At 50.7% G+C, this 25,893-nt stretch overlaps 1 protein-coding gene across 1 annotated transcript; it reads left to right on the top strand.

Moving 5' to 3' along the window:
• The first annotated feature begins 6,441 nt into the window (after window positions 1–6,441).
• On the top strand, window positions 6,442–11,040 carry FASLG (Fas ligand). The gene is made up of 4 exons (XM_063344334.1): window positions 6,442–6,891; window positions 7,268–7,313; window positions 9,174–9,227; window positions 9,671–11,040. The coding sequence occupies exons 1-4, from the start codon at window positions 6,442–6,444 to the stop codon at window positions 10,063–10,065; spliced, it is 945 nt and encodes a 314-aa protein (XP_063200404.1). The 3' UTR covers window positions 10,066–11,040.
• Window positions 11,041–25,893: the final 14,853 nt, after the last annotated feature.

Genomic DNA, 25,893 nt, shown 5'->3' with positions numbered 1-25,893 from the left:
CCTGCTCTGGGTGACCCTGCTCTGGCAGGGGCTTGGACTAGATGATCTCCAGAGGTCCCTTCCAACCACCGCCGTTCTGTGATGCTGTGTCTGAGAATGGCTGTTCCCAAGAAGCAATAACACTGTCAAATGCCGACCAGGCCCTGGTGGCCAGCAGAGCCAGCCGGCGTCTTCCGAGGCCAAGGCTGGCTTCGTGCTGGCAGCCTGGGGCAGGGCACGGGTCCTGCTGAAGGGCTTGTGAATGCAGATCTCGACCGTCGCTGGCAGGGCGGGAAATCAACACCTGCGTCTTCGCTGTGGCCTTCCTCGCAACCTCCGAGTGGCCACAACAACTTGTTCCATGACTAAGCTGTTGTATGTTATGAAACTACCTGCTTTTCTCTTTCTCGGATGTTCAAGCAATAAATCCCATGACCTCATAACCACTGTACCTCGTTTCCTCGCTCTTATTACAGACGCTGAAGAAATAAAAATCTTACTCTGCTGCTTTCAGTTCTTTCTCTTTTTTTCAGCTGCTTTGGCTTCTTCCCTGCTTGGATCCTCTCCTGCCTCGGCTCAGAGCCCTGTGCCTCTTCTGCTGAACCCAGGGCTGATGCCTGCTTGTGGGGATCATGATGGAGGAGAGCAAAGCCCCTCGTTTGCTGGAAGAGGGCTGTATTAAACACCGCACCGCGGGGCCGGAGCTCTTAGATATGGATTTTGAAACCTGCTCTTGAGTGTGAATGTGTGAACATCTCCCTCCTGAGCCGCTGGCACCAAGATGTGACTTTATATGTGCCGCAAATGTGCCGAGCAAAGAGAGCAGTTGTTGAGGAAATGAAAAGCATCATTTTGTCAGGGAAACCAAACTGTCAAAAAAAACACGTAATAAGGAAATGACAGTAAGGTGTCAGTGCTAACAGCAAAGGCTGGGTGAGTTCTGGCATCTTCCGTGGCCCTCGAAGGCTTCAGTGGGTGGAGATCCTGCTCTGGAGACACTTCTCACAAGCATCCATTCCAATGTTCAGTCAAAAATCCATGTCTCTCTTTCGGCAAACTTCTTCAGCTTCAGCTGCCAGTTAGTGGCTCCCTGGGAAGGCTTTTTGTCTACGAGTCTCAAGAGCCCTCTGCTGATGGATGTCATCCCTCTCTTACATAGATTTTTTTTCACACACCGTCTGTCCCCCCCTGTCAATCTGCTCCTGGATGGACCCAGCTGAACGCCTTTGCTGTCCTGCAGTTATTGCAACTTCTTCCTCAGCCCGTCTGAAGTCAAACGTAAACTTGCAATGTGGGACCTGGGAGGGTCTGTAGCTGCCTCGTGCCACAGGGGAGCTCAGCCCTGTGGGAGCCTGTGGGCTTTCCCTGCTGGAAGCTCATGTCCAGCTGCATGGCCCTTCTATCAGCTTCCAAACTGCGTGTTCTTTCTAGGATGTTATTTTCTTATCCTCCGCTGACTAATATGCTTAAATTCAGTGGATCACATGTTATTTTCTATCTAAAGAGTTTGATCTGCAGTCTTTCTTTCTAGACTTGTTTTCTTCTGATTAAATTCTCTGTTCTTATGGTTACTTCGCATCTCTTACCCCTTATTCTAACCTGCAATTACTACTGGTGTAATGCGTTGCTTGGTTTTCTCCAGATCTGCGGTAAAGGTGTCGAAACAGCGCTGTGGTGAGGACAATCTCCAGAGGAAAAATTGGAAGCATTGTCCTGGATGGTGCTCGCAGTTCCTCTTTCCACCGCAGCCATGGGTGAGCGTTAATGGGCGCCATCTCTTCTGCCAGTTGTGGCTGATCCTTGTTGGGGTCGCAGTAGTTGCCTCTCCTGGCTCTGATAGCACGGTTTAGCCCGGAACTGCAAAAGGTTGCCAAGGCTTGTTAGTATCTTGGGTTCGTCTTTTGAATCCTGTTTGTGGTTTTTCTTTTCTCTTTTTTTTTTTTTTTTTTTTTTTTTGGAATGTGAATCAAAAGCAGCGTGGCCAGCAGGTGGAGGGAGGTGATTCTGCCCCTCTGCTCCCCTCTGGTGAGACCCCACCTGGAGTACTGCATCCAGCTCTGGAGCCCTCAGCACAAGAAGGACATGGAGCTGTTGGAGTGGGGTCAGAGGAGGCCACGAAGTTGCTCAGAGGGCTGGAGCCCCTCTGCTGTGAGGACAGGCTGAGAGAGTTGGGGGTGTTCAGCCTGGAGAAGAGAAGGCTCCGGGGAGACCTTAGAGCCCCTTCCAGTCCCTAAAGGGGGCTACAGGAAGGATGGGGAGGGGCTCTTTGTCAGGGAGTGTAATGATAGGACGAGGGGTAACGGTTTCAAACTGAAAGAGGGGAGATTTAGATTAGGTATTAGGAAGAAATTCTTTCCTGTGAGGGTGGTGAGGCACTGGAACAGGTTGCCCAGAGAAGCTGTGGCTGCCCCATCCCTGGAGGTGTTCAAGGCCAGGCTGGATGGGGCTTGGAGCAGCCTGGTCTGGTGGGAGGTGTCCCTGCCCAGGGCAGGGGTTTGGAACTGGGTGATCTTTAAGGTCCCTTCCAACCCAAACCATTCTATGATTTTCTCAACCTCAGTTATTCTTGGGTGTCATTTATGCAGCCTTGTGAGCTTTCAATAGTTGCTTTTTAGCATTTCCACTAGTCACTAGTGTAATAGGAAATATTTGTAATCACTTTCAGACAGACGTATATCTGACTCTGTCCAGAACCTGATGAGAGCCTCTCCTATACAGTGATTCATATATCTTTTTTTTTTTTTTTTTTTTAATTTTATTTTCTGTCAAGTATCAGATCTAGATCATTGTTCAAGTTCTGCTTTCTTTGGTGCATTTCAAGCAGGGCCGTCCTTTTGTCCTTAAATCTACGGACGCAGACTTTTAGATGCTGGCTGATTCTCACTGCTGTCAGCAAAAACTTTAGCGTATATTGTTGTTAAAAGCTCCCACTTTTCCTCTGGGGGTGACGTGGGGATGAAGAGGGTTCTTCTGAGTAAATCCTGTGTCACGGTGGCTTGTCAGTTGTTGGTTTTGCCGGAGGGGATCGATTTTTTTGATAAAAGGGCATGGAAACTGTTTCGATTTGAAAATATGCCTGATAAGGCTGCTGAAAACCGGGTGTGGGCATCTTGTAGACTGGGTGAAGAGTGGGATAGAGAGGCAGGGAGACAAAACTGATGCCCCTTTTGTCCTTCTTACGTCCTCCTTTCCTGCCCATCTGTCCTTGCCCCGTATTTTAGGAGAGCTCAGCCTTGTCCAAATACTGCCTCTCTAAGCCTTCTGGCAAAACAGATTCACGTCACTTATGTGCCTATCTACAGCAAATTGTCCCGCTGTTATTTTAAAAAGCCCTGCTAACATTGCACGGCGCTTGAGCAGTAGGAAGCCAGCAGAGCACCAAGCCCGCGGGCATCACGATGTGTGACACGGCCCCGGCCCTGCTCGCCGCCATCTTCCAGCGTGCATCATCTCAGTGATCTCTGAAGGTGGTGACAGGGGACACAGTGTGACAGCAGGACGCGCACAGCAAAGGGAGAGGTCTCTCAAAGCATGCTGTGCACCCAAAATGATCCTTTGATGGTAAAACAGCCCCGATCTTTGGCTTGCCACCACATGTGGTATTAGCAGGCTCTTGATCTGAGCATCCGAAAGAGAAGACGCAGGAGACGCGGCTGAACTGGCTTCCATTGGTTTCGTTGTCTCTGCCTTCTCACCCGCCCAGGAAAAAAAGCATCTTTGTGAAAAAAGGAAGCGGTGGGTGAGAAATAAGTACGTTTCTGACATTTAAGGGAGGCTGCTACTGTGCCCACAATCCCACCAAGATAAGGTGTCGGCACCAAACTGTCAGTGTCAGAAAAAAACTTGAGCGAGGATCCTCTCCAGGCAAAGCTGTGTGCTCGGCGGCTTTTGACTTGCTTGTCAGCAATGCCTCCAACTTTGGGGAAGTCCCGGGCTTCAGCCCCTGCTCCGCCGTTGTATTTTACAGCAGCCGAATGGGCCGCAGAGGCCATTAAAGAAACAGGAAGTCCCTGACGCCCGTGTCCATGTTTCCAAGAGCCACGGGCACGATGTGCTTACTGCTCTGGGAGTGCAGGCGCTGACTGCAGGCACTCTTCCTGCGGGGAGCCCAAGCAGGTGGTGGGTCCCCCCACATATGGCTCAGGTGCCCGTGGCACTGGCAGGGCTGGGGTGCTGCCGCGGGAGGGATGGTGGGGAGACGCTTGCCCAAGCGTCCTGCTGCCTCCCTTTGGCTCCCTGTGCCTTGGAGGCATCTCTCTCTCTCCACGCCCAGCACTGGGCTGGGGTTCAGCAGGTGGCAGGGGATGTGCGGAGCTGAGCCCAGCCCTTTTGGAAACCCCCTCTTGTAGGAGTGGATGAAGATCCGTCCTCGGGTGGGCTGGGGAGCGCCATTCTGGGATGCAGAGGAGGACGGAGTGCGGGTAGGCATGACCAGGCTCAAGCTGCTGGAGCTGGATTTGTGTTGCTTTTGCGTCTTTTATGTCAGAAACCTAGAAGTGCGAGGAAGAGCCAGATGGGGTGCTGAAACCTCTCGTGCTGCGGATCACTGCTGCAGCAAAAGGCTGTGGTGAACATCTTCAAAAAGCAGTGGGGTGTCTGGTGGTGCAGGCAAGGCTTTGAGGACACGGCTGACTTACTGGTGTGGTTGGAGGCAAAGCTGAGCCCTTGCTTTGGAGAAACAAGCGTGCGTACGTTGTTAAAGTATGCCGTTCTCAGACCTCCGTTTTGCTGTTCAAGATCAAAGCCTGCTTGTTGGGATCACTTCCTTCAGCCACAGAGGAGACAAATCTCCAGTTTGGTCTTGTATTAAGCGTTTCCTTTTTTTAAACGCTACCCCATACAAATACACTCTTCAGTACAGGTCTGTAAAATGGAAGAGCGAACTGCTGTTTATAATCACTTGTGTGCGCCTCTAAATCTGTGGGAAAATCTCATTCCCACCACTCAGAAATCTGTGGTCAACGAGGAATGGAAATGTCCCTGTCTCTCCTCATTATGATTTGGTAATGAGCTCATATGAGTGCCGGTCTTTACAGCACAGCCTGAATTCTTGATCCTTTCTTGGAAGGCAAGAGAAATTCTACCAGGACGAGTAGCACAGTGTCTACCCCAGGCTTTAATCATGAGTTAGGCAGCCACGTTAGGTCCTGCTGCAGTGCTCAGCGTTGTCCTGAAGAGATGATAAAAAAGTCCTTACCTTTCTAAGGCTTCTTCAGGTTAGAATCATAGAATGGTTACAGTTGGAAGGGACCTTTTAAATCATCTAGTTCCAACCCCCTGCCCTGGGCAGGGACACCTCCCACCAGACCAGGCTGCTCAAAGCCCCATCCAGCCTGGCCTTGAACACCTCCAGGGATGGGGCAGCCACAGCTTCTCTGGGCAACCTGTTCCAGTGCCTCACCACCCTCACAGGAAAGAATTTCTTCCTAATATCCAATCTAAATCTCCCCTCTTTCAGTTTAGAACCGTTACCCCTTGTCCTATCGCTCCACTCCCTGATCCAGAGTCCCTCCCCATCCTTCCTGTAGGCCCCCTTTAGAGACTGGAAGAGGACTGTGGGACTGGAGATGGTATTTGCTAAGGTAAGAGGGGCAGCAGAAGCTGCCAGAAGAGCCCGCTTGTGGCCGAAGGCACTGTGCATTTCCCACCTTACAGCATGCTGCTGGTTCAGCCTGGCCAGTGCCCTGCAGTGATTTGGTGTGGGTCATGGCAGCCCACTGAGTGGGCTCTACTTGGGCTGTTAACGCTGGGGCGGCTCTGCTGAGGCCACAGTGTGGACAATGTCCTCCCAGCCTCTTCTCGGTTAGCTTGGGTTTTACCCCAGTGGGATGGTGTCTGTGACCAGTGTTCTGTGACTCGGGATCCGTGCCTTGTGGAGCAGCCAAGGAAAAGGTGGGATGCGCAACAGGCAGCAGTAAGTAATTTACCCTGCGTTAATTTGTTCCTGGGGGTTGGAACTAGGTGATCTCTAAGGTCCCTTCCAACCCAAACCATTCTATGATTCTATGAAATGAGGCAATTACCCAGCACCTACAGCTACACTTGGGATCCGGTCTTCATCCTTTTGCCGAGAAGAGATAAAGAGCTGAGGACTCCTCCCCTCTTCTGCAGGACACCAGAGGTTTTATCATTCCTTTCGCTCTGCTTGTGGTCCAGGACACCGCAGTGGAAAAGCAGCTGCATCTGCCCGAGTGGGCTGCTGGAAAGGGTGGTTGGCTGGTGGGTGTGCGCTGGGCTGATTACTCAGCCCCTCGACTGACAACACAGCCCTCGCGTGCCCCACAAGCGCTTCGCCGCGGAGTCTACCTGCTTCCCGAGCCCGGCCGACGAGCGTGGTTTTGTGCGAGCACAGTCTGCCGCTGGGCTGGTCCCGCTGGTGTGTGTGCTGCCTTGGCGTGGGAGGAGCAGACGGGTGCCCCGAACTCGCAGCCGAGGGCGGAAGCTCTTTGGGGTTTGCTGTTGATGCTTGAGGCTTTCATAGAGTTGCAGCATCTGAGCTGGGTGTTCGCTGCCGGAGCGATGCAGGCGTATAAAGGCAGAGCTGGGTCTTCCCCCAGGGCTCAGTCTGGGACAGCCCCGGCAGTTTTTGGCTGCCACATGGAAGATCACACCAAGCACGTCCAGCCCATCCCGCTCCCGGCCATGCAGCGGAACTTGAACTATGTGTACCCCCAGATCTTTTGGGTGGACGGCTGTGCCAACACAAGTACTTCCTGCCCCCCGGCGCCCCCCGGCACTCCTTTCCCACCACCGGTGCCTGACCGGAGGAGAAAGCCAAGGGATAACAACAGGGAAAGGAGGAGCGTCGGCTTCCTGGTGATCTCCTTGCTGATCCTGCTGGCCCTCACTGGAGTGGGGCTGAGCATGTTTCAGATTTTCCACCTGGAGAAGCAACTGGCTGAACTTAGAGAGGTGAGGTCCACCTGGCTGGTCACAGGGGCTATGGGGGAGCAGGGCGGGGGGAAGAAAAACTTAAAATTGGGTCTGAGATGCTCAGGTGGTGCAAAACACCCCAAGGGGCAGGCTGGTGGCATTGAACTGTCTGCTACACCAGCGTAACTGGTTGCTTATTACTGTGGGGGGCTGCTCTATTGGTGACTGCTAGATCTGGATGTCTTCATGTTTCTGAGTGCTGCAAGGTCTCTCTCCCTGTAGATTTCTTAGTACTTTGCAGCTCCCCATGAGCACACAGAATTAGTCACTCTCAAAGATAGTCTTTGGCTGCTTTAGATGATGCCCTTATGGTCTCACTCTGCTAAGACAGTGTGCCGCTCTTCTCTTTTTACAGTCCACCAGCACTGAACACATCCCTCCAGCTTTGGAGAAACTCATAGGTGAGTCGATGGAGGTTGAGGAGGAACTCCTCTGTGTCAGCATGTGTTGAACGCTCCTGTCAAACTCTTCTGTCTCCTCCTCAGGGGGCAAAGGCAGGGTCGCAGCTCCATGCTCTGAAAGTGCTGATTTCACTTGCTTGGCTGGAAGAAGAGCTTTATCTCTGGGGTGTGGGGATGGGGTCCTGCACTCCACCTGCTGGGGTGCTTAGAGATGTCAGCCACGGGTCCTGGGATGGCGCGCGGGGTACTCTGCTGTCAACGTGAATTTCTGTCTGTCCTAATACATAGCAACAACATGGACAGAAGCAGGAGAACGGAGATGGGCGCTGCACGTGTTACTTCTTTCTCTCCTTAATCTGTTAAGATTTCTGGGAGGATGCAGAGGGTTTCGTTTTCTTTGAGGGTGGGGGATTCACTCGCACCCTTGAGAGCGCAACCTTTTCCTAAATTCTTTTGGTACAAAGTCTCACCGCAACCAAAGGTAGTTGAGAAGAGCCTGATGATATGTGGGTGGTTTTTTTTTCTTTTAGAAATGTCATTTCAGTGAAACTGAAACTTTCCACAAGAACCTGCCAATTTTTTAAAATTTCATCTAGGAAAAAACCAAAGAGTTTCAATCTGAATGGAAAAATTAAAAAAATAATATTTTGAACTTCCAAACTATTATTTTACTCTTACATTCCATGTTAATGTCATCAGTGAGGATATCCCTTTTTAAAGATGGCCAAGTCAGAAGGAAAGTTTCAGCTCCGTTGACAATTTTTTGCGGGATCTGGAAAGTGTTTTATTTTTCCCTTGGGGATTTTTGTTAGTAGGGAAAGTTAATTTCATTTCAAGTTTGTTCTGATAAGGGAGTGAGAGCAAAGTTGGAATTAGCAAAACTTTCTGGAAAGGGCAGTCCTGCTTCCCACGAACTCCCACATCAATAGATTTTGTAATCTTTTGCTTAGGGGAACGGGAACCGTCACTTTAGGTGGATGTTCAGTGCTCTGATCACAAACTACTTTAGCAGTAGCTGAACAGAAGCCTTAAATTGTCCCCCTGAATTTCTTGAGGGGGGTGGATAAATAAAGCAAGACAGGGAAATAGCGTAAAAGAGAAGGGTAGAGGAGAGGAACATTTAATTGGCTTGAGAAAAGAAAAGGCCGTTTCTAAAATTTGAGAAGGTAATGCTTGGAAGTAGATGCTGAGAAGAAAGGAAGGATGGAGTGGGGTGGGATCCAAATACTGAGTCACTGTAACTGGCCCATCTCTCCAAGGGGTACTGAGCCCTCCAGGGAAGGCAGAGTTTTCCCAGCTGTGCTCTGCCTCTCTGAGGACAAGGTCTGCCTGGCCAGGATGGTGTGTAGGATGTCTCAAGTGTCTTCTCTGATCAGCAGAGATACTTGGTACTCAGCAGACAGAAGTCCACTGCCATGGGTACGTCTGCCCTCGGCAGTGCTGGACTGGAAGGTGGCAATAGAACAGGCTCATCTATGACAGGACATGATCAGTCATCTTGGCATGGGCCAGAGATGCTGGGTAAAGGGGAAATATTGTCCCTCTCCTACACCCTGAGTGAGAGGCCTCTGCTTGAGCCCACCAAATGAGCCATTTTAAGGTGAAATCTCTCCTTGCTCTTTCCCCTTGCTTTTGATCACATCTGGATCCTTTACTGCAACTCTTCCTTTTTAACTCCTTTTCTTGTCCTGCGTTGTTTGCCCGAGCACCTCCCTTCGTCGCTGCGCTGAGCCGTGGTGCTTATGTGCCCTGTGCTGCTCTGAATCTGCCCCATTTCAGCTTTGTGGTTGGCTCCCTTCTGCTCTCTGGGCTGGTTTCTCCACGGAGCACATTGCTAATGTCTTCCCTATTTTTGTGCAGGGCAGAAGGAGCAGTCAATGAAAAAGGAAGCGAGGAAGGCGGCGCACTTAACAGGTATGTGCTCAGGGGCCAGCGAGATGTGGGAGCCGGGGATAGGGCAGACGTGGTTGGGGTTGAGAGGGTGGCACGGTTGTAGTTGTGAGGAGCTCACAACAGGCTTTCCTATTTTCCTTTGGTAACGTGTGCTCTGACAGCAGAAAGTTACCCCACGGCTAAAGTATTCCCCTCTTTTATGCTTTTCACTGAGGGCTCTGTTTTTTGGGGTTTGGTTTTTGGTTTGTACGCAGGATATGTGGGGCAGAAAGCTGTCAGAAGCAGCTGGCATTGAGCGAGGTGATGGTGAGAGCTCCCACCTGCGTGAGATCGAGCCAGACTTTCCATGCTGCAGACAAGGGCTTGAAGAACAGTCGACTTTTTGTGACATGAGGTGTGACTTGAGGAAAAAAACACACAACGGCTTGTACTTACCACACTGTTTCTCTTGTTTCGGCTTCCAGGGAACCCTGCCCAGCAGGACCTCCCTTTGGAGTGGGAACCCATCTCCGGCCATGCCTTCACCAATGGCATCCAGTACCGCGATCAAGGCCTGGTCATCAATGAGACTGGCCTGTACTTCGTGTACTCCAATGTGCTCTTCCGTGGCAGCGTCTGCAGCAGCCAGGTGTTGACGCATATCGTCTACAAGAAAAACCCCACCTCACCGGGGAGCTACGTGCTGATGGAGGACAAATGCATCAACTACTGTACGAGTCAGAAAACGTGGGCCCGGAAAAGCTACCTGGGGGCTTTATTCCAGCTCAGGAAGATGGACAGTTTGCATGTCAACGTCTCCAAAATTGCTCTGGTTAATTTTGAGGAATCCAAGACCTTCTTTGGCTTATTTAAGCTTTAAATGGAGCTGCTTAGAATGTGGCCAGCAGCCCTGCACACACACACTATGTGTACGTGAAGGGTGAGAGCTGCCTAAGTGGCAGTGGCCAAGCCAGGGTCTTGTACCATGAAGCCCACCAAGAAACCATGTTTTGGCCTTCAGCGAGAGAGGGCTCAAGCAACTGGTAAAGGCTTCAAAGCGGACCTCTGGGAAGCACCAGGGCTGTTCTGCATCAACCTGAAGAGAACGGCACAATTTCCCCCTCCAAAAAAACCCAACAAACTCAAAACGTAGTGTGCCGAAGATCCCATTGAAACTCACTACTTGCTACCTGAGAAGACGCTGGTGCCAGGGGCATGGTGTCACAGCCCTGGTGAGCTTGGGCCAGCAGGTGTGCGGGGACAGCTGGCAGGTGTGGAGGAGGCTCCTCGAGCCAGGCCTGCGGGTGTCTGAGCCGTGCCACGCCATGCCACAGGCAGTGATGTGCGAACAAGAAGCAAGGAGACCTCAGCTACCCGCCCCAAGCCATGGCCAGGCACATGCCTGGGCACAGGCACTGGCCCACGAGCTGGTGATATGTTTATTTTGCGTTAAGTTATCAACTGTTCCCATCCCTGAAAATGTCCCCCAGTCCCTTTATTTAACTCATCCTGACTGCCTTGCAAGGAATATGCCAGAAGCAGCAATGCCCTGAAAAGGGGGTCCTGACCCTGGAGAGAAACCACGACCGTGCCGTGGTTGTGGGGTTGGTGGGAAGGCCACGTGTTCTGCTGACAGGACCTGAACAACAAGGCGATGGAGGAAGTGGGGCCTGAGATGAAAGCAGCGTCTCCAATTCCCTTCCTGCCCTTTTGACACATCAAGGTCCCCCATGGAGACCTGGTCCTCCCACTCCCTGCATGGTGCAGGCGGGCGTGTGCTGGCCACCATCAACGATATGGCTTCAGCTGCCCCCGTTGTCATGGGATATTTTATGAGCAAAACACAGATGGTAAATAAAGGTATATTTTTGTAGTAATTGGCACTCTCTTCTCCTCATTTGGGGCCGCAGGCTTCTGCAATGGACAAAGCCCTCGAGGCCTCTGTGATCAGGGGCCAGCACCCTGCTCCTTCTCCAGCAGCATGGCAGAAATCTGGGAGCCTAACCCCACTTTGTTGTCTGCTTGGTGGGGTAGAGGGTCCCTGCCAGGGATGTTTGGGGCTCCAGCATTGAAACATCAGGATGTGGGGACCAGGGAAGTGTGGTGCGGGCAGCACAGACCAGGCATCCCAAACCCTCTTTGGCCATCAGGAAGGGAACTGATCTCAAAACACAGGCTTGAGCTTGAGTAGAGCCAGACACTTGCTGCTGAGCAGAAGTGCTGTTGTCCCTAAAGGTGTCGCGCTCCTACGTGTGCCCTCTGGCCCCAGCAGCACTTCCCACATGGCAGTCTGAAGGGCAAGGAAAGGAAGTGGCGTTTTGGTGTTAAAAAAACCACCACCCTTTGGCTTACTCTGGTATCTGGTCCATGGAACTCTTCGCCTGCACGGGTTAACCCTGGGGCTGTCTGCCAGATTTCCACCAGGCAGTGACACGGTTTTCCACGTTTGGTTTTTTTTTGTGACTGTGGTGCATCATCATTTTTGCCTGTGGTCCGGGCTTCTTGCAGCTCTGATGTCTGTCACAGTGGCTCTTTGGGCAGCCTGCAGCACTTATTTCCTTTTCCACGGTGCTGCTCTCGGCTTGGTGGTGTGTGGCCTGTGGTTTGCTGCTGCTTGCTTCAGGGAAACCTATTTCTTCGAAACTTGCAAGTGGACTGGCTATTGGTGCCACCAGCATGAAGTGAATGCCGCACCTCCCTGCTCATACGGCTGTTGCTGCACTCAGATATTTCCACTGCATCTCTCAGGATGGAAAATGCCTCAGATGTCAAAGTTTAGGGACCTTTTTGCTTGATAAATGCTTTCTCACTGTCCCCACCCCCTCCTAGCATCAGAGAGGCAAACCACATAGCGCAGGGATGGAGGTGTTGTATCCAGGCCCGCCAGGAAAGGCTGGAAGTTGCCTACCCTCTTCCGATTGCTGTATGTCCTGTGTTGCTTTCCTAGGGACCGGGCATCCAAGTGGTGAGCGGGCATCTGTACGTACACATGCCCGCAAGCTTGCAGCTGTTTCTGTAGCAAAACTCGCTGAGCACATCGCACGCTTCCTTTCCTCACAGGCGAGGAGCTTGGAGAGAGCTAGGGCATTCGGTGCCCAGAGGAAAGGCAGGCTGAGGTTCTGCTCTCTGCTAGCACTGTGGTGGTGAAGGGCTGGAAAGCCCCCAAAGGTTTCTGTAAGGCAGCAGACAGGAGCTCATCTGGACTTCCCCATCCCTGGAGGTGTTCAAGGCCAGGCTGGATGGGGCTTTGAGCTGCCTGGTCTGGTGGGAGGTGTCCCCGGGCAGGGGGTTGGAACTGGGTGATCTTTAAAGTCTCCTCCAACCCAAACCATTCTGTGATTCTACGACTGCGAATGTTGTCAGCTCTGGGGCAAGATGCGGCAGTTGCTATTGCTGCACATCAGGAGGAGGCTGTTCGGTTTGTTGTTTTGCTTTAAATCTGAAATGCTAAAGACAATGCAGACCCCCATGTTTTGGAGACAGTAGTGCAGTGGCATGGACATTCGTGTTATAGATAGTGCTGGGATTTCCGGAGGTGGACATGGCTGGCTTATCCTTAAAGCTAGGTGCTGCTAGGCTTGCGGCTGTGACTGTGTTGAGTCAGCGGCGCGGCTGCCAGTAAGACACGTTTCTGCGTCACCATCCCTTTCTCAAATATCACTCTAAACTGCCCAAAGTCAACCTGCTACTTAGTTTGTGGGCTCTAAATAAAGATTCAAAGTAGGGTTGTGACACGATTATACAATTTCAAACCACAAAGAGTAATTCATAGACTGCTTGTGCCACTAAAGTAATCTCTTTAGCTAATGAGCCGTTCATTTAGCGAAGCACTTATTGTTACCATTAAATACTTAATGAATATGTAATGCTGCCATTATTAACAGCTCTTGGACTATATTTAAAATTATTTAATAAAAATATTCAAATTATTGAAGTTTGTTTTGAAATTATCAAGTATTTTGTTCCCTCCCCAGCAAGGGAAGGGTGTCTGCACTAGAAAGGATATCCCAGGTCTAGCAGCAGGGCTGGCCATTGTGATGTTTTTTTTCTGTCTTGAGGAAAATAAGTGACTTTTACCTGCAGGTCATGTATCTGGATTGCAGTGGTCTGAGCTGACCTCTCTTCTGATGGAGGAGGCTGGGCCACCTATGGAGGCACCCCAGGGTTTGGAGCACCAGGGCTCCAGAGAGACTTTCCTCTGTGGAGAACATGGCTGACAAGAAGTGACAAGCCCAGATCATCTCCTGATAAGAGTTTTTTAGTCTGCTCCCACTGGCTTGGGGTCTTCTGCGGTTCATGTCCCTTCTTCCTAGGCACAGGCATACCTTCCTACGGGATCCAGCCTGAGGGACATGGCCAGCACTGAGCCAGCAAGCGCCTTGCAGGCACGCAAACAGCTCTTGTGGTCAGCTGAACCTTTTTCCCAGGAGATGCCTGTCCCTTTGTGTGTGCAGCTGGTCAAGTCAGGGCTCTGCATGACATAGAAACATTTGTGCTGCTACGTGGCCAAGCACAGCGAGCTGCTTGATAGAGATATGGTCTCTTTTGTGGTTGATGCGTATCAAATGCTGCATCCTATTTACCTACCCCAGTGGAGGAGAGGGGAGGGAAACATTCTAGGTCTTAAAATCCTTGGGTAGGCTCCATGTGTACAGTGATCAAGGTGGCAGAAGGGACTGCATTATAGAAAGGACTGTATGGATAGGGTCACTGTTGCTTCTACAGCAAAAGCGCAGTGGAAGCAAAGGGCCGCCCAGTGAGCTCTGAGAGACGGAGTAGAAGCAGAGAGTGAGGCAGGATGAGCAATGAGCAGGGCTGGAGTGCAAGGGGTGCTGTTTCTCTCAGACCCATGGAGAGCCCTGCCAGCGCCTGCTGCAGCTCTGCTTTCCTCAGTGGAGAAATCCCAGTCAGGGAGGGAGGAATACCCCCTGGACATCTATGGCCAACACCCTTCATATCAACACTGCATATTGCATCCATGCCTCCTGGCTCTTTACCGGTCCATGGTCAGTTGTGTCGGGGAGGAAGGTGAGTGGTGCACAGCAAAGGCCTGAAGGTACCTGTAATGCAAAAGCAGAAGGAGCAGTTGCTGAACTCCAGCTGATCCCCAGCGTGTGCTGAGGCATCAGGGTGTCAGAGGCAAGAAACGGAGCCACAACGTGGACTGGCTCTCAGCAGGCTCGCTGGGATACACATCTTGGCTCAGAAACCTCACAGCTCAGTTGTAGTTAGCTGGAACTGTCACTGCTGAGACGCGTTATACGTGATGGTTTCTGTAGCCCTCCCAGGGTGAAGAGAGAGCGTGAGTAAGAAGGGAAGAAATGATATGTCTGAAGCCACTCAAATCCTGTGAGTTCAGGCAGCAACCTTCTATTTGATCTGACAAGTTCCGTTGTTGCTTTGGTTGCTTTTTGGGGGGTTGATTTTTTTTTTTGTTTGTTTGCTTATTCATTTACCTGAAGCCAGCCTTGGGCTTTCTAAGTTTCTATTACGATATCTTGTGGGTTTACTTCTTCCAGCCCATGGAGTTGTAAAAACTCGGCCAAATTTTACCAGGTTGGAAAGGAGCATTGTCTAGTGGTTCGAGAGAGGAGAAAAAGGGAAGGGAGGTAAACTTAAATATTGCTATTATTTTTCTAGGACACTGACATGTGCGCATATTACATCATGGTTTCTAAAGTGTAATTTTAGGCATGACTAAGTGACTGAGGTTTAACGTGAAAGAGAGGATGAGGTGAGTAAAGAGAGAGGAGGAGTTCTGATGCAAGGTGAGGTAAGTTACATGTGAATTTCTTGTTGATTTTAATTAAAAAAAAAAAAGAGAGAGAAGAAAAACTTGACAACTTGTTGCTGACTCATCTCTCAGGGTAACACAGAGAGTCAAATGTTCCGTTCCCTGCACATGACCGAAGCCCTGACACAGGAGATGTGGGACTGCAGGCTGTGGTGCCCTGCAGGAGACTGCTGTCAGCGTCTGCAACGGTGTCTTCTGCCAGACAGACGTGTGAAGAGATGCTGAGTACCCTGGCCCTGTGGTGTGACCAGCAATTCTGCTTTTGATCCCAGTAGTAGGCACTGCTCTGGCTCGTTACCCCTGCCAGGACGCTGCCAGTCCTGTGAACAGGCATGTAAGGCTTTCTGGTGTGAAGACTCAAGGTTTTTTGAAAATAAGCTGCTCTTTCCTCTGGGTAGCAAAGAGACAAAAAGCTCTAGGTGGAACAGCAAACCCCATTGCGCTTTCCTCTGCCTCAGTTGGCTCACCGTTCCTCAGCACACTCTGTAGGACTCAGCCCTCTCTACAGAGAATCAGCTTCTCTTGCCCACTTACAAACCATCATAGAGATTTAAAATCTCTCTCTCTCTCTTTTTCCCTTACTCCACAACCAATTTCCTTCAACAGCAGTTGAAAAATCTCCTTGCCCAGTTTCCTTTTGTTGTTAGGTATTCCTCTGGTTCCCCTTTGTCCGGTCATTCTCGGGGAGTGAAAGCCGGCCGATCAGCTAATTCCCTGGGACGTTCGTCTTGGAAACCTGCACTGGCCAGGGGAGTAGCTGGCCTTTTAAGCCATTTGAGCGACTATCAAAACTGGACTGTGTGCTCTCGTGAGCCCTGTGTTGGGGATGTGCATTTCTTCTGGTGTTGCTGATGAGGTTTATGTCAACACGGAGGAAAAAGATTTCAGAAAAAGGCATTGGAGAGGGAGATTTCTCTCTCCTAATTGAAACAGTCTACAAACTAGCTGTTCATGCTGGGGGTGTGATGCACATGAAGTTCCTTAAGCAGGGTGCGATCTGATTATGGCTGGTTTAATTCTCAGCTATCATGAGGTGAACCAAAAAACTGGTATAAGCTGCCTAGTCTCAGCGCAGGCTCCGAAGGACGTGCTGACCGAGTGGCTCACTAGCATTCTCTGCATCCTCGCTCCCCGCTAAGGTTTCTGCATGGAGAACGGGTATCCAAGATTTGGCTTTCATTAACGTCCTGAAAGAGGAACTCCAAACAATACGCAATAATAAATAAGCAGCCTGAGTGTGCTGTTGCAGCCTTTGTGATTGTTCTTTGCTGACGTGGTCTGAAATTGGTACTGTGCGTCCCAGCCATCGAGCGGTCCTGCCAGGCTGGGTGCGGCTGTGCGTGTGCGCTGCTTTGCTGCTGAGAGCTAATTTTAAGGGTTGGACGTGGCAGGGAGTTGTTCTTGCTCAGCCAGCTACTGTCTGTTAGCAGAGCTGTGGCCATAGCAAACACGATTGTTTGGGGTTTTTTTGTCAGAGCCTTTGAAGTTTGGGGGTGGAGGGGCGTTCCTGCCTCCTGCTTGCAGCTGCGCCTGCTTGTTTATCTGAGCTGCCAAGGACTGGAGTGAGGAGTCTTGCGAGGGCTCCTCTGCCGCCCTGGTGTGTCAGTTTGCAGCGAGGGTAAGGGAATGACCGTTTTGAAGGTTTGCTCGAAACTCCCCACTCGCATCCTGTGGAGACCCTGCATGCTGGCTGGAGGATGTGACTCAGGCAAGGCTACCGAAGGAGAGAAGATAGTAATTTCTTCATCAAGCTCAAACCACCCTTAGGTACTGTCTCCCTGCCCTTGAAGTGCTTATTTTGTCATTGTATGCATTTTATTCTGCACAGGGCGGAGTTTCAAGACATGGTGTGATCCATCTGTCAGACTATGGGTCCACATAGTCACTGAGTCTAGTGCCCTCCCAGCCACAGAATAAAGATGTCTCAGACCTGGCAGGGACTGTCTACGCGCTGTTACAAGGGAAGTACCAGTGCGATGCACGGGGCCTTGAGGCGTGTGACTTCCATTTTGATGCTAACGTAACTTGCTGCTCTGAAGTGGTCCCCACTCCCAGGGCGCACATAGGATGGAAAAGATACAGCGACGGTTTCCCAGCCTGGGATACAAGCCCAGGGGGGCCTATCCTCACTGCCTCCCCCGACGTGTATCAGTGCAATGACGGCTAGTGGCATTGAGTCTGCTTAGGATGCCAAGGAAAACCATGCCGCAGAACTCCCCCTCACTTCCTTATGTGCTAGAAAATGTCATTAGAAAGGCTTATAGGTGGAGGCTGTAGCAGAAGGCCTCTTGTGGGTCTTGCAATTTCTGTGGGTTTTGTAATTTCTACTTTGTTAGCTAACCAGACAGGCTAAGGAGAGAAACAGAAAGCATGAGAGAACCTGAAAATGGGCTTGGGACCTTGCACTGAGGGGCAGGGGCAAGCCTGTCCTGGCAGGGAACAGGGTATCAGCAGCACCCATCCCTGCTGGCACCAGGCTCTTTGCCAAGGCCTGGTGGTGGCCAGAGGTGGCACCAGGCGCTGGGAGCTTCTGTCTCCATGCGCTGATTCCTCTCTCCTGCGGGACTCTGGCCTGAAAGGTCTAACCACTATTTCAGCCGGAATTGTTCCTCCCACCACCGTCCTTCATCTTCATGCAGACAAATTAAACAAGTAAGCAAAAATCCAGCCCTGCTGCTGGAGGGAGGTGGAAGATACACTGAGGGGATGAAGTAAGAGAACATGGGGGCATGGCGATGGACTTCAAGGCTGCCATGCTCAAGACTGGTGGTTGGAACTGTTGAGGCTGAATGCAGAGCACACCAAAAGATGTACAACCACTGAATTCTTTAAAAAAAAAACCAAAACCCTGAAATTGGCACTTGGTAGCAGTGCTTTCGTTTCTCTGTGTTTCAGTTCATTGCCTGTAAACCATGCTCAGCACCTAACTTTATAGGACACTGTGAAGAAAAGCTTGCTGACTTCTTTGCGGTGCTCATATTGGGGTTATGACCAGCATCAAAAGCGCATAAGGAAATGATGACAGCGGTGAGTCTCCCCCATCCACCAGCCCACAGCCAGATGAATCAGCACACTGAGCCCTCTGGAGAGAGAAAGACTGTAAGAATGAGGGATGCAGCTTAGAGAAAAGAAACCAATGTTTGTTGTCTTAAATCATTGACTTCCCAGGACCTTACTTAAACAGCAAGTGTTGCTTCTTTGTACAGCCTGCTTGGGAAGTTTTACCTCTTACTTGTGATCAAGTTACTCTCCTTCATTTTCTTGCAACTGTTTTCTAGTGATTTGTGCCCTTTGCAACCCTGGTACCATGGCTGAGCACTCTGCTTTTGCTCTGAGGGTGCGAAAACCTCTTGCAGAACCATTGAACTGCCTGTTTGCAGTACACTTCACATAATTGGTTTGGAAAATCAGTCTTTTCTTTAACCGCTTTTACTCATCTCATTCTTTACTTCTAATTTCCTCTGTGAAAAAAACAAAAGAGGAAAAAAAATAATGCTGCCCCCCATAGCCCTACTTTTAAAAAGTGCTATTTCCTGTGGTCTTGAAGAGCACATTGAACAGAGAAATGTGAACCTGAAGTGCCTTCGTGCTCTCTTGCTGAGTGTAAAAGGGAGCAGGTAGGCAGTGAAGCCGCGTGCTGATTTCCAGGAAACTCCCAGCCTTCCGTGGAAGTCAGGAGGGCAGCGTGTCTGTCGGGAATGCCTCCGTCCCCATGCCACTGCGCAGGGTCGTGGTCTCCAATGGCCCTGTCAGCACTGCAAATGTCTCCACTGGAGATGCAGATGGAAACACTGCTTTTTTTTTTCCCCTGTCAGCCTCTCCACGTGCTGAATAGGGCTGGCAGATCACCTCCCTGGGGAGGCCAGGGCTGCTCCATGTTCAAAGTACTCAGGCTCCCACCTGGAATATGCAACAGAAGTAAGTGACACATTTTAAACTTGCTAGATGAGTATTCCACACAGCTCTGAATGCTTCAACTTGAAATAATACTTGGTACTTGTGGTGGGTTGACTCTGGCCAGCTGCCCGATGGCCACCCAGCTGCTCTCTCATCCCCCCTTCTCAAGAGAATGGGGGAGAACACAAGATGGAAAGGCTCATGGTTGAGATAAAGACAGGGGGATCACCTACCAATCCCTGTCACGGTCAAAATGGGCTCAATTTGGGGAAATTAATTTATTGTCTTTGTTTCTCACTATCTAAATCTCTTTCAATTATCAAAACAATACTTCCCCCCCACCCACCCCCCTGCCACCTTTTTTCCTGGGCTCAACCTCACGCCTTCATTCCCAGCTCCTCTACCTGTCTCCCCTGAAGCGGTGGGGGGGGATGGGGAATGGGGGGGGCTGCCCTCACTCCGTAACAGCTCCCCTCTGCCGCTCCTCCCTCCTCACGCTTTTCCCCTTCCACGGGCCGCAGTCCTTCAGGATAACCCCGCTCCCACGTGCTCTCCGCGGGGCTGTGGGGGATCCCATCTGGAGCTGCCTCCCCCCTTCCTCTTCCTCCCCCATCCTCACTTGTTGCAGGGCTGTTTCTCACCCATTTTTTCCCCTCGCTCCTCACTGCCGGGCAGCATTTCCCCCTTTCTCAAAGGCGTTGTCACAGAGGCGCCACCAGCTTTGCCAGCTGGGGGTCCGTTCTTGAGGCGGCTGGAACCGGCTGGAACCAGCTGGAACCGGCTGCAGCCGGCGCGGGGCAGCCTCCAGCTCTCCTCACAGACACCTGCCCGGGCACCGGCGTCCGACGCCCGGCTCCGGGTAAGATGTGAAAGCCTTGGGAAGCGGCGGCGCAGCTCTGGAAAGGCGTTAATGAGAAGAAAGGTGTTAAAGTGCAGCCATGTAAGGTACTCGAGCTCTGGGACCTTCTCTGGGGCTGTGGCTTTGAGTGCGACGGAGCAACTCCCGGTGTCTGTCGCGGGAGGGGGGGCAGCGCACAGAATGATCTGGAAATGGCTGTGGAGGTGAAAAGACAGGTACAGCAAAAGACTTGTAGAATCATAGAATCGTCTAGGTTGGAAAGGACCTTTAAGATTGTTGAGTCCAACCATCAACCTCATTCTGACAAAAACCAACGCTAAACCATGTCCCTCAGCACCACATCTACCTGTCTTTTAGATACCTCCAGGGATGGTGATTCAACCATTTCCCTGGGCAGCCTGTTCCGATGTTTGATAACCCTTTCTGTGAAGGGTTCCATCCTAAACCTCCCCCGGCGCAACTTGAGGCCTCAGGTCCTGTCGCTTGTTACCTGGGAGAAGAGACCGACCCCCACCTCTCTACAACCTGCTTTCAGGCAGCTGCAGAGAGCAGTGTGAGAAGATGACTGTGGCTGGGACATTAGAAATTACCAGCTGCAGTCTGCTTGGGAAGATAGAGAGTGATTATTAATTAATAAGTCCTATCTATGTCTAGAGACAGATATTTCCCCCCGACCCCCAGCCCTTAAATGGAGCAAACCCAATCGTAATACATATTGCAGCCAGCTACGGAGCAGATAAAACTGTCAGCAATTTAGGCAGAACACTTGAAGTGTTTTGGTTTTACATTTGGAAGGAAATGGAGTATAATCATATCATAACCATGATGTAATACTTTTATTTGCAGTGGTAGCTCGTTCACTAATATCAAGCTTAAAACCAGAAAGCCATGAAGAACGTCTATTAGTTTTATGTTTCTGACTGGAGCTACCTTAGCTGCTGGAGTTAGGTTGAACCAAGTCTTTGCATGCGTGTTGAAGATGGGCCAGTAGTCCAACGTCTGTTAAAAATAAAATTGCCGGTGTGAACACAGAGCTAGTGGCTGGAAAGAAAAGCCTGAATAGAAACTAACAAATGCCTCTTTTTAGTAAGAGACAACTCAGAGCAAGGAGGGAAAACAAAACAGAAATAAAAAAGGTTTCCCCGCAGTGCTCCCCAGGGCCACCTTGTCCTTGCAGCCAGGACCTTGCCTCCAGCCACCGATGCATCCCTGCTGCCTGAGTGAGGTCTCTGTCACCCCCAGGCTTGTCGTTGTTCCATAGGCTGACACCCAGCTCCCCCTGTGACTCCTTTCCCTGCCCTCCCCACAAAGTCTAGGGGCCCTTTCCCCAGGCAGGCTCAGCACCACCCTGAGAACGGGACATGTTCCCACCTGGCCTCCTCCTAAAAGCAGGTAAGAAATGGTGAACACACAAAGTTCCTTATATGATGCTTTTTGAGGAATTTAAGGTGTGAGTTTATGGAAGTCTAACAGCAGAGAGCAGCCGGTAAGCAGCAGGCGAGGCTCATCCCTCCCAAGGACAGAAGGATTTCAGAGTTGCTGCCTCCCTGACAAGAGTGGGGCAGAGCCATCAAGCATGGGGCAGTAAGCAAATAACTCTGGGCTGTCCTACTATCCTGCCCCAAGCTGGTGTCAAACACGCATGGCAAAGGGCCATGATGCCTGCCTGATGCACGCCCCATGTGCCAGAGACACTTCCTCGGTGTGACACCCAAAAGAGCTGCAGCAGCTGCCTGAGGTGCAGAGTGGGAAGATGGCTGCAGCCAAGTGGAACACCGCCTCATGGAGCCCTGCTAGAAAGTACATTTCCCAGCTATTGCATATAGTCTTGTTGCCCCTTTTTCTGGCTTGATGTCCTGGGAATGCCCTGTCCACACATCCTGAGACCAAGCTCTTTCACGTCAGGGACGTGTAGGAGTTTGAGACCGCGCATATAAAAGCACGAGAGGCCTCATGTAAGCATGTGCTTTACTTACTGTTGGGCCTTCTTCATCACAGTCAGTTTCTCCTTTGAAATTTGAAAATCGAAATTTGAAAAAGGAGTTATTCCTTTTTCACCCAGAGCAACATATGATTGATCCCCAGGCAGTATTTTCCCACGCAGCCTTTGCTGGCGACTGAAATCTGTAGCTGTGGTTTGCACTCTGCATTGTATTGTTTTTTGCTCTTTATTTTTGATTGCATTTTTTTGATGCCTTTCCAGGTGATATACGATTCTTATTGTTGTCTAGTTTGATGATTTATATCTTTCTCGTCAGCATTTAGTATGCTTTGATGTACAGTAGCGTCATGGCGGGGGGTGGGGTGTGTGCATGCACATCTACAAGTGTTACTGAGGTCGTCTCAGCAATCTGTGATGACTCACATTTTTCATGTTATCCTTTTTGTTGTTTTTTCCTTCACCATTGTTAAAGTTTGCATGAACTCAAGTCTAGGTTGTACTCTATTTTAAAGTTCCCTTCAAGGGAGATAGTCACTTAACATTAAGACATTAGAATAAGTAGCTGGCAATGCTAAGGATGAGAGGAGTGTGAGCTTCTCTGGAGATGGCAGTGCCTGTGGTAAGCAAAACATAGCTTAAATTGTGAATGTTGGCAGCCAATTGTGCATGTATGCATCTGGGTGAATGTCCGAAACAGAACTATTTTCCATCTACCGCTGTGCCTAAAGCTATTTTCAACATCTCTAAAGGCAACTTCTCTCCATGAAGCTGGTATGGCACATGGCTCTGTGCCCAGGCAGAGGAGGGTACAAGACTGGTGGTGAAGGGGGAGAAAATGATGGTGTGCAGAGCCGTTGCTTTCTCTGAAAGGCTGGTGAAGCTGAAGGGTGCAGGACAGGCTGCAAGCAGCAGTGGGGAACAACTTCTTGTGTCTGGGAGCATCTCCTGCTAGTGCACTCCAGCCCCCCTTGCGCTGGGACAGGAAGCATATGCAAAGAGTTACAAATGCCCCAAAAGAAGCACTGCTGATGAAGAAAATACAAGGCAGAGTAGCTAATATTGTATGGGCTGTTTATGCCGCCCAGAGGTGGCTACATTCCAGTGTTGGAGGGAGGGAAGAGCTGGTCTGTAAAAATACTTCAGGCACCTTGTAAGCAAGGTTATAGCATCTTTCTCTTTTGCCACATAACTTTGCTTTGCTGGCATGAGGTGGGACCTCGAAGCTGAGGAAGATAAACACCACAGTGGCTGTGTTTGCAAGATTTCGGTAGTGAAGTGACTTGGGTGAGCAGCCAGGAGATGTGTTTGGGAGGATAGGACACCTGGGTGCCATGGCAAGTGCTGGGGAGTGGGAAATGCCCTGATCTCCTTGCCTGGAGGTGGGAGCTGCGTAAGGGCGGGTATGGGGGCTGACAACACAGAAGAGGGAACTATACTGGGGCCCCTCAAGCTCTGCTTGGATGAGCAGAGAGCTCACCCTTTCACTTCATAAAGGAAATTAGATTCACAAATACAATCTTCTTTGTCTCAGAGCCTGGTATCTTGGGGACATTGGGCTGAACTGACTCTCGGTGTGCAGTTTGTGTGCGAGGGCATGGTTACAGGGACATTTTCAGCTGAAGGGGAGCAGAGAAGAGGACAGATGTGGCCACACTAACCCTGCAGTAAAGGAGGAAGCTGAAACAAGGTCTGGGGCTAGGGGCCTGGGGGGGAAGATCAGGATTTGGACAGACATTGACGGGGGTCTCCGTGCTGAATGAAGTCACAGATCTTCCAACCACATGACAAAGTTCTTTGGTGGCACAAGGAAAGCTGAACAACAGGTCCTAGCTGTAGGTAGGGCAGCTCCAGGCTCCAGCTCCCTGGCACATGCACCACTAACATTCAGCTAAGCCAGTGTCCCTCTGTCCTGTCTGTGTTTCTTGGCTCTGCCGCGCAGTGCTGCCAGGAGGACTTGTGGTCTGTGATGTTAGCACTCTCACCTGCCAGGGCAGTGTGGCATTGTGAGAGAGTGGTGAGATAGCAAGACTCACAGGTGAGTCATAAATATTTGCATTCTGAAAATGACTCTTCTACTGGGATGGGTGAATCACATCTGGTGGTGGTGAGGGCTTGTGGGGGAGATAAGGTCCTTTCTTTCCATGAAGGGCAGTGGAGTCTTCTCTGGCCTGGGTGCTCTGGCACCATGGCCTGTGCTAAGCTGAGGACCTTTTGGAAACTTCTTCCTCCCCACTGTTGAGCAGGGTGCCCACCAAATCCCACAGCAGTGCCCCTTCCCTGTGACCAGGTGAATGCTTGGGGTGGCATTGAGGGTGTGCAGCAGTGCCACCTGGCAACCACGTGCTGGCCTCCCCCTGTGCTGCTGCAGGTTGGCGTATTGCCTGCTCTGGAGAGGTCCTGTGTTTCCTGCAGGGCCATGGTGACCACCCATGCTGTCCTCCCTCAGGGGTGGGAGGTGATGCTCAGATGTTTCCATGATGCTTGGTGGTGGTGGTGAGTGCAGGAAGTGCTAATGGTCTATGCTGTGAGGACACCTTCTTCCCTGAGATTTCTGGTTTTAGCATGGGGTGGGTTGTGGGTCCCTGAGCAGGGATGGCACTAGTGTCTGGCTGGCTGGCAGGCTTGCCATGGGTTTATCTTAATCCCAGAAATGAGGCTTGCCCTGTGGCTGGGAGACAAAGGTGATGGGTTGTGGCTACAGGATGAGGCCTTTGCATGAGTATGCATTCTCTGCAAAACTTGCAGCCTCCCTTGGAGAGCCGTAGGAAGAGATTCTGGCTCCACGCAGGCCAGGAACTCGGGGGCTGGAACTACAAGGTGGGTTAACACATGCCAGCCCCCTGCCCGGCTTGTTAGCCCTGCCTGGTGCTCCAGAGAGCCCTTCCCACCTTCTTATCTTATGGTTCAACGCCAGCTCCCGGCTCAGCCCCAAGCTAGAATTGTGTCTGCACCCAAGGTGATACTCTCAAGCAGGAAAACTCCTCCAGCAGGGAGGGAGGAGGAGAGGATGTGCAGGAGGGGCCTGAACAGCTCCTCACCTTTCCAGACACCTTTGGGGTGACAGGTTTGTTCCACCTGTAGGTGCTTGCAGTGGGCCGTCCTCTGTGACGCCTCTCTGACACCTGGAAAGAAGCGTAACAGTAGCGATAGTGATAAACAGCTCGGGGTTTACTAGAACAGCAGATACAAACAGAAAATGTTTCCTCTTTACTTTGTGTAAACACAGCTACAGGAAATCAAGCTACCTTGGGCAGGAAGCAGAGGTTACTGAGGACAGGGACAGGACAGCCAGCAGAGTTTTGCATGCTTCTGACAGCAGTCTTGATCCACTGCTCCTCCAAAGACTTGTCACCTTTTTAATTTTCTGATGGGCCACAGGAGTCTCAAAGGGCTTTGCTGAGGGGGAGCAGCGATGTCAGGCCTGTAGCTTGAGGGACAATCTACCTTGCTGTGCATCCGCGCCTCCCAGCTATGGCTGGATGAGCACTCTCAGGAAACGCTCTGCAGGGAAGGAGCTAAAGTCAGGACAGCTTATGAACTGCTGTGATGAAATAGATGGAGGCCTTGAAGACTGGGGCAGGGAGGTTTAAAGGGCACAATTTAAATGAACACCCTGCTTTAGACATGTAAATTTGCAGACTCGATAGTATGTAACTTCTGGATTTCTGGATGAAGATACCAAATGTAACTGTGTCAAAGTAGGTTTTGGCAAAACCATACCTGGGTTGCTTTGAGAATGTTGAGTGGGTAGCTGAGTTCAGAGTAATCTTAAAAGTAAAATCCTCAGGAGACTCAAAAGTAGATTAAGATCCAAATAAGCATCTGACTGAGTCCAAAGAAGTTAGAGATGGCTATTGCCAGTACTCAATTATTGAGAGCATTTGCCAGCTAGACAATGTTACTTCCAGCCAAAGCCCTGCAGAGCTTTAGAAACAAGGTAGAATTAAACCTCTTAGGGACTGGAACTTTCCCAGTTCTTTTGAAGATTTGCCACATGGGTCTCTTGGGACCAGTGTGGGCTGACTGTGATATGAAGTGTATCAAACTGAAAGTTTTAGGTTGGCTCATGAGCAAAGGGCTCAGTATTGATGTGAAAGCAAAGGGCCTGAATGCACAGAAAAGGCATCCTACGATATCTCTTCACTGGATGTAGTTTGCAGCCTTCCATTGCTCTTCCTCTGCCATTAATAACCTGTTTAACTGAGATGTCCTTACC

This window comes from Chroicocephalus ridibundus, chromosome 8 (assembly GCF_963924245.1).
Source record: "Chroicocephalus ridibundus chromosome 8, bChrRid1.1, whole genome shotgun sequence".
In the NCBI taxonomy this organism is placed as follows: Eukaryota; Metazoa; Chordata; class Aves; order Charadriiformes; family Laridae; genus Chroicocephalus; species Chroicocephalus ridibundus.
This window is presented reverse-complemented; position numbering and strand designations above follow the sequence as displayed.

Excerpts from the sequence above, each read along its gene's own strand:
- FASLG (XM_063344334.1), top strand. The coding sequence starts at position 6,442 with ATGCTTGAGGCTTTCATAGAGTTGCAGCATCTGAGCTGGGTGTTCGCT. Across the intron at positions 7,314-9,173 it reads AGCTTTGGAGAAACTCATAG|GGCAGAAGGAGCAGTCAATG; the intron begins GTGAGTCGATGG and ends ATTTTTGTGCAG. Across the intron at positions 9,228-9,670 it reads GAAGGCGGCGCACTTAACAG|GGAACCCTGCCCAGCAGGAC; the intron begins GTATGTGCTCAG and ends TTCGGCTTCCAG.